The sequence below is a fragment of the Chlamydotis macqueenii genome, chromosome 4 (genome assembly GCF_036417535.1).
Source record: "Chlamydotis macqueenii isolate bChlMac1 chromosome 4, bChlMac1.mat, whole genome shotgun sequence".
NCBI classification, from domain to species: Eukaryota; Metazoa; Chordata; class Aves; order Otidiformes; family Otididae; genus Chlamydotis; species Chlamydotis macqueenii.
This window is the reverse complement of record NC_141559.1, coordinates 8,947,523-8,959,851: the sequence shown is the minus strand read 5'-3', so window position 1 is coordinate 8,959,851 and position 12,329 is coordinate 8,947,523. Positions and strand designations below refer to the sequence as shown.

The 12,329-nt window shown below is 38.4% G+C and overlaps 1 protein-coding gene across 3 annotated transcripts in view; it reads right to left on the bottom strand.

Moving 5' to 3' along the window:
- HSPA4L (heat shock protein family A (Hsp70) member 4 like) overlaps positions 1-12,329 on the bottom strand; it is a 29,136-nt gene that overhangs the window by 5,626 nt on the left and 11,181 nt on the right. Inside the window, exons 7-18 of one of the 3 annotated variants that reach the window (XM_086747763.1) lie at positions 11,539-11,783; positions 11,376-11,452; positions 10,059-10,210; positions 9,432-9,538; positions 8,933-9,066; positions 7,515-7,717; positions 5,158-5,259; positions 4,506-4,643; positions 2,914-3,039; positions 1,622-1,729; positions 542-661; positions 94-255 (exon numbers count right to left, since the gene is read on the bottom strand). In XM_086747763.1, coding sequence (XP_086603889.1) covers positions 94-255; positions 542-661; positions 1,622-1,729; positions 2,914-3,039; positions 4,506-4,643; positions 5,158-5,259; positions 7,515-7,717; positions 8,933-9,066; positions 9,432-9,538; positions 10,059-10,210; positions 11,376-11,452; positions 11,539-11,783 — 1,674 coding nt within the window. Of the gene's footprint in view, positions 1-93; positions 256-541; positions 662-726; positions 1,020-1,621; positions 1,730-2,913; positions 3,040-4,505; positions 4,644-5,157; positions 5,260-7,514; positions 7,718-8,932; positions 9,067-9,431; positions 9,539-10,058; positions 10,211-11,375; positions 11,453-11,538; positions 11,784-12,329 lie in introns of those variants that run through there. The other 2 variants (XM_086747764.1, XM_086747765.1) reach the window with 2 other exon arrangements.

The following is a 12,329-nucleotide window of genomic DNA, read 5'->3' as shown; positions in this document are numbered from 1 at the left end:
TTGTATTTTAGCTCAACACAGAGGACAAAAATCTTGTTAAAGAAAAACTTACTGAATGCAACATGTACAATGATTTTTTTTTTTTTTTTTTACCTTTGATTTTGTCAGTATTTCTGCCACTTTGACAACTGGATCCTGAGTTAGACTTAGTTTGTTCTGGGCATTCATTTTGCTGTTCAACCAATTCATAGCCTCGCTGATGTGTTTTTCAACTTTTTCCACCTCAGCAGGATCTAGGTGATCGTATTTTTCATCCTAAAGAGAGAGACATTTATATCATCAGTGTACACATGCTTCTCACCAATTAAGGATTTCATGGACACATAATAAAATAGGGTAACATTGCTACAACCTGATCAAGTTTTTAACAAGTGTTTCATATGAAGAATTACTGTAGAACAAGACAGAAAGGACATTAGACATTTGAAATTTCCATCTAAGTACACACTACTGAAGTGCTAGTTCATAATTAAGCTGCAGGAAAAAAGCACCTGAGATTGCACACCCACAATAGTTCATTCCCTAAATTATTTCCTTCTACCTTATTTTTGTATGCTTCTACTGCTTTCATAAGGAGTTGAATCTTCTTTCCCAGTTCATTTAAAACTTTTGGTCTCTCTTCATGTTCCATGTACCTTTCCTGAATAGGCTGTCCAAATTTCTGGAAACACAAGCACAAAGATCTTGACAGAAACACAAATTTACTTTAGTCTGGTCTAAGAATAAAACGCTGCATTGGCAGGAAAGCTGCCTTTCACTCCTTTTCTCACCGACTCAAGAGCTTAATCTTTGCATTTTGCCTTAGTGCAACAACAATATAAGAGCCCAGGAGTAGTGCCTGTCCTTATTAGGCTTAGTATCTTGCAGTTATTTTCAGCAAAAAGAGTTTTCATCTGAAAACGTCTCATTTTATCCATTGTCTATTTTTCCCTTCTCTTGAATAACGGTATCCAGGCACGAATGCAGTTGCCAGCATCTACACTGCCGTTTCCATCAGTTATCCCTCCCCCAAAGGAAATCTGATGTGAGAGACAACAGTTGGAGCCCAAGAGCTAGAGACAAACTTAGTACAAACAGAGCAGCCAGTCATTCATCAGAATTGACGTTTTCCCGTGAGATTATTAAAATTTGAAGTATAAGGCTTTTTTTTTGTCATTACTAGTCAAATGATACAGTGGAAGTTACTGTTAAAGCACTCTTCAACCTTCAGCATTAGGTATTAGACCAAAAATTCAGTTTTATGATACAGCTACAGAAGACCACTGAAAACAGAAAAACCACAGCATCTATTTGTGAGTGTAGTCCTGAATACCTGGGAGAGCAAACTGCTCCAAGCCTCTTTCAGGTTGTCACAAGACAGACAGAAAATTCCCATAGCAATTAATTTTATTGTCACTAGCGACAGTCTGCTTCATTTTGACTGTTTTCAGATTAGGAACACAACCAACATAAAAACAAACTGTACTTCTAGTTCTAATTATGTTCATCTCGTAACTACACTACATCCATACATACACATCCCTCGTTAGAAGAGCTTTGCTTACTTGGCCATCTCTATTTATATAGATGCTCCTACCCCAAAACACACATATTTTTCTAGAAGGTAACTTAAAAATCTTACTCTTAATTCCTGAAGCTTATCCATGTATACTTGTTTTGGCTGGTCCTCTCCATCTTCATAAAGCCAGTTTTCTGTGTCCTCCAACATCAAGGTCAGCTTGTTTGAATCCTATGAAGCAAGTTAAGGATACTCCAAGGTCAGAAGCGAACATATCTAATGAGACTTCTCCCCCCAGCACACAATGGAATCCCCCTACTCAAAAAAGACTGTTTCATCACTTTAAAATATTCACAGTGATATGAAGGGAAACTGTAACTAACAGACTTCAAAGCCAAGATTTTACAAGGTAAGAAAGGCAGGGCAGCCCTGCTAATCTGATCTGCAGGTGAAGTTTACGGGAGTTACATAGCTTCAGGACTGATTTTTTAAGAAGGCACAGGCATTTCTCAGCATTCTTGCGTATTACCTTTACACCAAAAGTTCTGCTTTTCAGGTTCTCTGACAGCAGGACGGAAGAACAACAGACAAATGTGGACAACTACACATATAGCTGAAGTTAAAATTGTTTTAATTGGACTCTCCTGGCTATAAACAAAGATTTTAATTATTTAGAAATTAAAGATCTCATCTATCCCCATAATTTATGTAAGAGATGGTTTTGAAACCTGTGAAAAGAGCCTCACACCCTTGAGTTTACACTGCAAGAGTGTCTACGCTGCGTTGCAGGGTTGATCACCAGGTAATCCAGACCACAGACCTTAAAACTGCTGCTGGACATCTGCTGTTTCAACAACGGGTTGCTTGTGTACCAGCAACCAGCGGCTGGTACGCAAGCAGGGCTGTTACAAAGAAGTGATTATAGGACAGGTGTTCTTTCAATACTGCTTTTGCAAAAGCCCAGTGTACAGCTTTCTTTATCACTTTTACTTGAGCTTTTAAGCGGGGAAAAGAATCATGTTTCCAAGTTAATGAAATTAGGCAATAAAATACAGAGTTGCAGACAGTCAATTTCTGCTCATTTTCATTTCACTTCTACCCACTCACGCCATTTAGACACTCATGGATATCTGTCCTGCTTTCCTACCCCCAGCACAGGATTTTTATTTTCCACCTGCATTCCAAATCTTTCCTTGCTACTGAGAAACTTCTCAGACAATACAGAACTCTGCACGCTTGCATGTCAAATGTTAGCTGTAACTGTAGTTTGAACTTCACTTCTGTGAAATTAATCCATTCCATATTCCAAAACAAGTCCAGGAGACCCCTGAGCCTCCACACAACCAACACTCAAAACTTACAAATACATAGGAAATTTTGAAATTTTCAGTTGAAAAAATATAGTCAAGTCTTACTTCTTCGGTGATGAATTTCTCAAAGACTCCACAGAGTTTGTCTCTGAAGTCGTACACATATTCTTCAACAGCATTCTTAGCATCATTCCTTTCTTTCTCAAGCTTGTCTTGCATCATCATCTTCCCCTATGGTAGAGAAAAGCTTATTTAAAACTAAAAGCATTTTGAGCATCAAGCTTAATGATTACTCTCTTGAAACTGTACCACAGAAGCCTGCCAATTCACAGTTACTGATTACAATTTTCACCTTTGTGTAAGTCATCTTCCCTGCAGGCAGAACTGGAACACGGGAAAAAATGAGTTCATCTTTGGAAGCTGTATGCAAGTGCTTCAAGGTAAATGGATGAGATATCAATTATGACCTGACCACCACAGACAAGACTAGAATTAAGGAAGTGTCTTGACTATGGTTTGGAAGTCACTAAGAATCATTTTGCCCTACAAAAGTTATTTCATATTTTATACTTCAGACTGACCGTCTTTCAGATAGGAGGTTATGCTGGTGGGATCTTCACAGATACGATACCCAGAAAGTTCAGAAAGGATTCTCTGAAAGACAAGTTTTCTACATGTTGTAATACTTCACTGCTGATGTAGGACTTGAAGGGCAAAAATGTGATATAACTAAGGACACAGCTTCTGTAAAACACTAAAAACCCATGCAAATACTACTCCTGACCAGTATCAGGTCAGTCAGTAACAGTTAGCACTCTTGTCACATACTGTGCAGCCTTTACTGGCAATCCCAGGCAGCTCCTGCCTAAGAACTGAATTCATACTTCAGGTCATGACAGGCTAACAGGTCAAACTCAGACATCTGGGTAGTTAAGTCTAGTGAAACCGATTCATTTCTGAAAATGAATTCGTTTTCTCAAAAAAGCCAACCAAAACAAACCCCCTTAAATAATAAGTTTCTGGATAATTATTTACAGTGACATTCATTTGAGTGGTCATCTGTTTACGGTGCTGTCACAGTTTAGCCCCGCTCGGGACTAAGCCCTACACAGTCGCTCGCCCACCCTCCCCACTCCTCAATGGAACAGGTGAGAGATAACAAAAGGCCTGAGGTTTGAGATAAGGACAGGGAAAGATCATTCAAGTTACCGTTATGGGCAAAACAGACTTGACTTCGGGAAAACTTAATTCAATTTGTTAACAATAAAACTGGAGTAGGATAACGAGAGAGAAAAATACCTAGAACACTTACCCCTCCACCCCTCCCCTCTTCCCAGGCTTAACTGTGTTTCAGGCTAAAACACTTTCTCCCCCTTCCCGAGCAACATAGAGGGAATAGGGAACAGGGACTGCTGTCAGTTCATCACGTCTTGTTCCTGCCACTCTTCACTCGTCCTGCCTCTCCCTCTCCGCCTAAACTTCTGTTTTAGTTTCCCCTTGTTAAATACGTTATCACAGAGGCATTATCACCGTCCCAGATGATTTGCTTGTCCCGGGCCAGAGGCAGGTCTGCCCTGGAGCCGGCGAGGTCCACCAGACAAAGGGCGGACCCTTTGCAAGAAGCTTCTAGCAGCTTCTTGCAGGGGTTGACACTGTAGCTCCCTCCACCCCCACACAAACCCAACACAGCTGCTTACCTCATTTTCTATATAGCAATTGATAAGATCTTGTCCCAGCTGCCTATAGAGGCTTGCCTGTATAGGTAGGTCAATACTCTTAACCTTTGCTTTAGCCTTCGGCTGGGCTGGAAGATCTTGCTTGTCTCCAGAAGCAGCCTATGAAGAGATTTACGCTATTAGGAAACTTTCAGTAGAAATATTATTACACTTATGGTCAATAAAAAGATAAATGAAACTGGTATAACAGCCACAAATTAATCATATGTAAATGAAGCATCTAATTTTTCCTCTATTCAGAATCACCACTACCTTAGTTTTGAACCAAACTGGTGGAATTTAATTTCTTTAAACATAATGTGAAGAGCAGTTGAGAAAACCTGTTCAAGAGCTAAGAGGCACCACATATTCTTCTTCATAACGTTTCCTAAGTTTCCCTAGATTCCATCTTCACTATAAAACTATTTTAACAGAAACTTTCATCAGAGTCTTAATCATATACTGTGTTGAAAGTGCTAAGGTAGGATTCGTAACGTAACCGTTTCAATACAGCTGTACTGCTCTAAATACAGTCCCATGTTTGCAATTAGCAAGATTAATGGCTGAGAATACTGTGCAAAAAAAATTCTAAGGGAAGCAACATGACATTTCCTTATCAGTACTGAATACACACTTTTGTTTCGGTTCCTGCATTTTCAGTTTCCTCATCTGCTTGGTTCTGCTGTTCAGCTTGACTTTTCTGAATACCTTCATCTTGATCAACCTGCATTTTATCCTAGAAAAGAGTTACACAGCTCAATGCAAAGGTTTGCTGTATGATTTAAGACTGACTTCAATCACAGTAGATGGCAGATACTGTAAGGACTTCAGAATCTATCTTAATTTTTGATTCACCATCTTTGAACAGGCATTTTGATACATTACTTGCATTCACATCTTTCTCAAATTAAATGGAAATGCTATTCTGCCCATCCCCCTTGAAATAATTATGATGTTACCATTGGTCCCCTGTTGAAGAACTGCACTAAGCCATGTGAATACTCCATTTTAAACTAGAAATAAATACATCTAAAAGCTATGCAAAGAACATTCTAGAAACACACCACCACCACAGGCAGTAACTCTACATTCTCTATGGAACAGCCAGAACTTTGACCTCTTATCATTTTTTACGTAAACGTTAAACTTCGTAATCTAAAAAGGAATTTAGTCATAATGGTTACCGAAATCATGGACCATAAAAACTAGTTTCTGTAGTAGCCTCTTGAAACAAATGACCGTCTTCTCTCTCTACCATCCCAAATTAATTAAGTTTCACTGAAATTTATCTGTAGTTCACCTATGCCTTATTCTATATTTAAGGATCTTAAAAACGTCACTAATTTAACGCAAGTTTTCAATGATAGAAATTGAAAATGAGAAGGCTACTTTTATCAAATTTAAGTATTGCCACTTCAGAATAATGAGAATAATACAATCATTTACTGTTCTTACTGTTCACACAGAAAAGGCAACAACTGGAAGGAACTGTTTTACCTACACCGAAAAGCTAAAGGGGGAAAAATACTACATATATACACCACAAACCTCCTCCTCAGAGTCGAGAGTATCATCGTCAATAATGAAAGGTAACTGCTGACAAGCACCATTGTAAAACAGAAGATATGTTAGATGAATTGAAGTACTACAAATAGAAAGCCTGAGGATGGAAGTGGTTACTCTTGTACTGAACACAAAAAGTACTCATCTTAGTAACCTCCACACACAGTACACCTATTAGGTGAAATGCCAGCTATGTCATCTTCAACCATTTTTCACCTGTATACAAACATCAGATGCAGAGCACTTGTTCACAAGGAACTGCATCATGTTTGGCACTTCAGCTATGCTCAAATTCCTGGAAAGTTTTCTAATATTTAAGGAGTTGCTTATATCAATAATGCAATGCTGCTTGTGTAACTGCTTGCTCTAATTCCTCTAGTACATTCAACTAAAGTGGAAAAGCTGCTAAGGACCAATTTTAAAAGATAGTCACAAGAAATGCATTCACTCCTTCCTCTAAATAAAGGGGCCTTCTGTCCAACCTTACTCCCTGAGGAAACTCTCCCTGAGTATGCCTGACAGCCTGTGAGACGTCACTGCTGAGCACTCTGCAACCTCAGAAAGACAGGGGGAGTGTGAGGCAGCAACTTGCTGACAGCGTTATCCTTTTTCTTATGCTATCATGTCTCTCCCCCTGTGAGTTGCTGACATAACCAGAAGCCCAAGCTACAGAAGGCACAAACCAAAAAGAACGGCTGCCAAGGCCACCGCTGGTGTGCCATTCCCAGCTGCAAACTGCTCCCTGGCACCCAGTCCTCAACTCTGCAGAGTCAGATGTAATAGCAGCACCTCACTACGCTCAGTGATTCTCTTTCAGTATGCATTATCAAGAAAGTTGATTCTCCTTGCACCAGGATGCAAGAACATGATTTTATTAATTTGTCAGTATTAATGATAAAGCTGTTGCACATCTACTTACCGTAATCTTCCCCTATGGGCTTCCAAGTCAGTTTGTAAGAATTACCAGTACTGAAGCACATAAATAAGTGCCCTTCATGAAAGAACATTTATGAAGAGCAAGTTCTCCATATATGGAAAGAAATATTTTTTTTTTTTTACTGAATGAAAATACGGTACTTGAGGAAAAACAAACCTTGAGAATTCATTTGTCAACAGATCTCATTAGATATGCTGCCATTTCATATAAACACTTGATAATGCTAAGACTAGTAGAGAGACAGTAAAAAACAATGAAGAAAAACTACTTTTTTCTGTAGAATCTGGTTTTATATTATTTTTTGTTTTCTTAGTGCTTCCTGTCCCCAGTACTTAAATAACAAACTTGAACAAGTGTGTTACATAACTGGAGAAATCACTTAAGGGTGGAGAAGTACTAATTGTCAGAAGCTGTACACTGTGATTTCACCTCCAATTATGGGATCTCTTTTCAGAATTACAAGGAGTGCAGATATTTATAAGTTTACATACCAGCTCATCATCTCTGCCTTGGTTCTTACTTGATGATTCAGTGTCCATAGGTGTATCATTGTGATCTCCCTCTACGTTCTGCTTCTCTATTACAGAAGCGTTAGCCACGCTGAAAAGGCCGTGGATGTTGACGCGCACTTTAACCTTCACTTTGGAATTGTCGCCATCGTGTTGGGGACCAACATTTTGAATAGTGAAACGCCCTTGAAAGAATAGAGACGGCTTTAATGTTTGCTCCAGAAAATAGTGAAAGAGGAAAAAAGAAAATAAAATACATTACTTGAAGGAGGTTAATTTAAATAGCAACTTCACATAAGTTAAACTATTTGAAAACTTCCTTCTTAGTTGTCAATTCTACAGTGCAAGCCGCAGCTAGATAAACTAAAACCTAGGTCCCCAATTATCATCAGTTATCTGATGATTTATGTTTTTGCTTTATCCACATTTCATTAACAAGTCAGGATAACACTTTATTAGGTGTTCTACTTGTCAGTTGCCTTCTCTAACCACCACACTAGAAAAATCACTCTGATCCATTTCAAATGGTTCCCCTCATCCACGTAACTACAATCTGCACTGAAAAAAAGTGTTAACAGAGATAGAAAAATCTATTTTAATTTGATAACGTGTATGCACTATACATTTTTGGAAGATGAACAGATGAACAGATCAAGGCTTCTGGAAGCAGTGAGGCTGATAAATTACTTTGCAACTTGCTGGAAATTTGAGCGTAAGTGATGCAGACCGTGCACACATAAAGGCGAATGTTCTTTCCTGAAGATTACAGAATTCTTGCACAGACTGGTTGCGCCAAGTTTACATCCGATTCATAAATCAGTAAATAAAACTGTGACTTAGTTTAAAGACTCTGAGGAATCTATTAATAACTGCAAGTAAAGTAATACTAGCTACTAGGAAACTTATTCACACCATCTAATACTTTAGACTGTACTACAAATGCTTAAGTTCAGGAAACGCCTATCTTGTCTCCTTCTGTTAATTTGAGAACATACAAGACAGATACCTGTCTGGACAGATAACTGACTAGTGCTCACAGGTCCTTTGATCCAAGTTCTTGGAAAAATTCAGGCTGGCAGGCACATAAGATCCTTATCCATTTTACAGAGGTTGAAAGAATGAGACAGTAGAGCACTATTCTTTGTACCAATTTTTTTTAAGCATTCAGAAACAGTGAAGACAGATAGAATGGAGAATGTGTTTTTAAGGAACTAGCAAAAAATGTCAATACTGTTGGACAGCTGCACCTGAACCAAGACAACTGTGCTGAGCCTTTCTAAAGAACCTAGGCTTTTCTATAATTTAGAAAGTATGGAAGTAACATATCTTAGAAAAAGAAAAAACAATTTTCCCTTTATCAACAGGAGTTGGGTATGGGGTTTTTATTCACATGTCCTTACCTATTCTGGAATCAGGATAAGGCACTTCATGCGGATGGGTGTAGTAAGCTTCCAGGTCAAAAGGCTCTTTCTTGTGAAAAGTAATTACTTTGGAGAATGGAGCAGCATGGTTCTTACTGAAGACTTCACACTCCCTAAAGCAGTAAAATATTAAGTAAGGTTAAACCATTGAGCATAACACAAAAATCAAGGTATGTTAATCATCAGCAGCCACGCTAACCAAGCAGCTAAATAATTTAGGTGAAGTCAGTTTATGATGAGTTGCAGGTTGAAGGCCTGTAGATCTCAAAGCTTCTCAGAAGTTAAGCAACTTCACACCAGCATTTTTTAATTACATGTATTTCCAATTATTAAGCAATAATCAGAAATCCATAGGTATAATGCAAAAAGAAAATTAAAACTCTGACTGGATGACAGCTTCAAAGTCTGAGGCCTGGACTGGTCAACATTTTTCTTTATCTACACAAACACACTTTTTAGTAGGCACCATCTAACTTACCCTGTTCCTTCTTCATAGGATGATTTCCATCTTAACGTTATAGAATAAGGAACAACATCTGTGATGGAAAATTCACGCACTTTAAAAGCTGGGGAAAGAATTGCACACTAGAAAACAAAGACCAAAATTTTATTATACCCATGTAGTCAAATAAATAGCAAGTACAACAATTAACACCTAAGTGCAAAAGGCTACAATTCACATGGGTCACATAGAGCTCCTGCTTACCACAGAATTTTTAACAAAAACTTCCTATGCTTAGTAGAAAGTTACTTGAACTGAAAGACCTAACTCAACTGAAGTAATGGTAACAGATGCTACTTCCCCAGTGATTGTCAGGAAAAACATCCAGTAAAAGCTTCTGAATGACGACACAGAAGTGGAACAGAGCCATCTGGGTCATCAAATTTAACAAGTCTCTAACAAAACCATCCTTCTAACACAACACAGCAGCAAGTTACCGAACGTAATACAATCATTCTGACATGGACACTTGTCACCAACTGTTGAAAACAAATAAGACTCATCTTGTTTCAGATAAAATACTTTTTGCTTTTTGTTAGTTGTACTTCATTAGTACATGATGTTAAAGAAGCCATACAGAAGTTTTAATTTCAGTAACTATACCTGCAAGGCACAGCCTCTTGCAACAGCTTCATCTGCATTTAGCGTGGTGCTTATCTCTTTACAGAAAAAATTAGAGATCTGTTCCTTCACTGCTGGAATTCTAGTAGCCCCACCTACTATTTCTATACTGTAGATATCTTCCCGCTGAAGTTCTAGAAAAAGAGAGTGCATAGCCTTAAGTTACAATCAAGATATCAAAAGTCCTATTATTATCTAGACACCGTGATCGGCTGTTGAATATATTAAGTGCTTATAAGATCTTTAAAAGTCACGTTTGTCATGATGTGTCTTATTCAAACTCTTTGTCCCTCCTGCAGACTACCAAGTTTTCTAGTTGCATAATCCTGAAAAATGCAGAAGCCAAGCATCAACCAGGACAGCCGTTCTTTGAAATGCATTGTCCATGTGCATCCTCCTTGTGGTGTGCAGAAACTCGAGTGTATGTAGTTGGGTTTTCTTTGGCAGCCCTGCACTACTGGACAATACCTCAGCCCTCCCAAACAAGAACATGAAACCCAAATACACCTCATTTTATGTTTGGTTTAATTTTAGTTGCCAATAAAAGAAAAGCAAAACACTTAACTAAAAATATATAATAGACAGTGTTTGCAGGACAGCTTTTCAGTTCTGATTTCCACATATGTGTATAACAGGATCTCAAACAACTGTCAGTCCTTGAACAGCTCTGCTCAGCAGTTACTCAGGTTCTTACTTCCTCTATTAGCTCTCTAGCCAAGTCACAAGATAAGCAGAATTCTTTCCTTTCTTTTAGTTGAAGATGCTGGAATTGGGGGTAAAACCTTTTCCTGTGAAAATCTAATTCTCTCCTTCATACTACATTAGGCAAAAAAAAAAAGTTATTTGCACATGCTTCAGATAATTTATTTCAGGAATACATTGCCAAATTCTCAGGTCAGTGAGGACATGTATTTATCACATATGGAACAGGCTGGCCAGACAGCTGCCGTAAACACTAATAGTTCTTTCCAACATGATATGGTTTGGTTTGGTTGTTTTGTGTTTTAAATAAAACTAATCCTTCAGAGTGCCAACCTGTTCCATTACACAGGGTGAAGGAGGGTCAATAAACCAGGGTTGCAGAGTGATATGTGCACTAAATGAGGCAGGAATGGGATCATGCATACATGACAAGCATATGAATGGAACTTACATTTAACTTTTCAGTACTTAGCTTTGCAATTCTAATGAATACAAAAATATATTAAAAAGACAACCATTAACAATCATATCTAGGATAACTGGATTACTAGTTACTTTCTTGAACCAAAAGGAGTACTTAAACCAAATCCTACTTACTAGCTTGATCCATGGCTGCTCTTAGAGGAGGTTCCACTCTGGACAGAAGGGCAGCACACAATTGCTCAAACTGAGCTCTGCAGGAACAGGGAAAGCGTTTCACATTACATGGCAGCTTAAAGACCACACTTCACTGCGCTTCAGTGAAAATAACACACAGTACCTGTTCATCTTACTGGAGACGTCAAGGTCATTCATGAAGCACTCAATATTGAGTGGAAGGTCAGAAGCATTTGCACTCATAAGCTTCTTCAGTTTTTCACATTCCTGATACAATCGTAGCAGTGCTCGGGGATTCTCTTTTACATTCAGTTTGTATTTTGTCCTAAACTCTTCAGAGAAGTAGTCTACCAAAGCCTCATCAAAATTCCTGCCACCTATGAAAGGGTCAAAGGTAGTAGCCAAGACCTGCACAGAAGCAAAAGAACAAAGGTTAAAAGTTACTAGACGATACTTGTTTAGATACAGGGACAGCATTCATACAGACACTAGTTTTGTTAAGTTAACACCTTCAAAAACAGGTTTGATATGGGAAAACTCTTCATAGTTTTCTCACCATCTTCTATGTAGTTGCCAGACAGAACAACTTAAAAAGATCATCCCCCAGTTATTTACTTTCTGCCCTCCTCAAATAAAATACTATCACATCTACCATGCTATTTCCTACCATGCTGCAGCCCCTACTCAGTTTACTAGCTCACTGAAGAAAAGGCAGATGAGGATAGCTATTTTGTCACACTATTACTAGCTCTGTGTCATCTACACAAGACAGAAAAACTCACTATTATCTTCCATACAACTTCAGATGACGTTTTGCTGCCAAAGACAAGCTTACAAAAAACGTTCAGCCATCAGTAGCTCACAGACAAAAATCTCAGAACGAGGAATCGAAGACTGTTCAGTTTTACTTGACATCATGTTGAATTTAGGAATGACAGAAAAACATTCATCAGT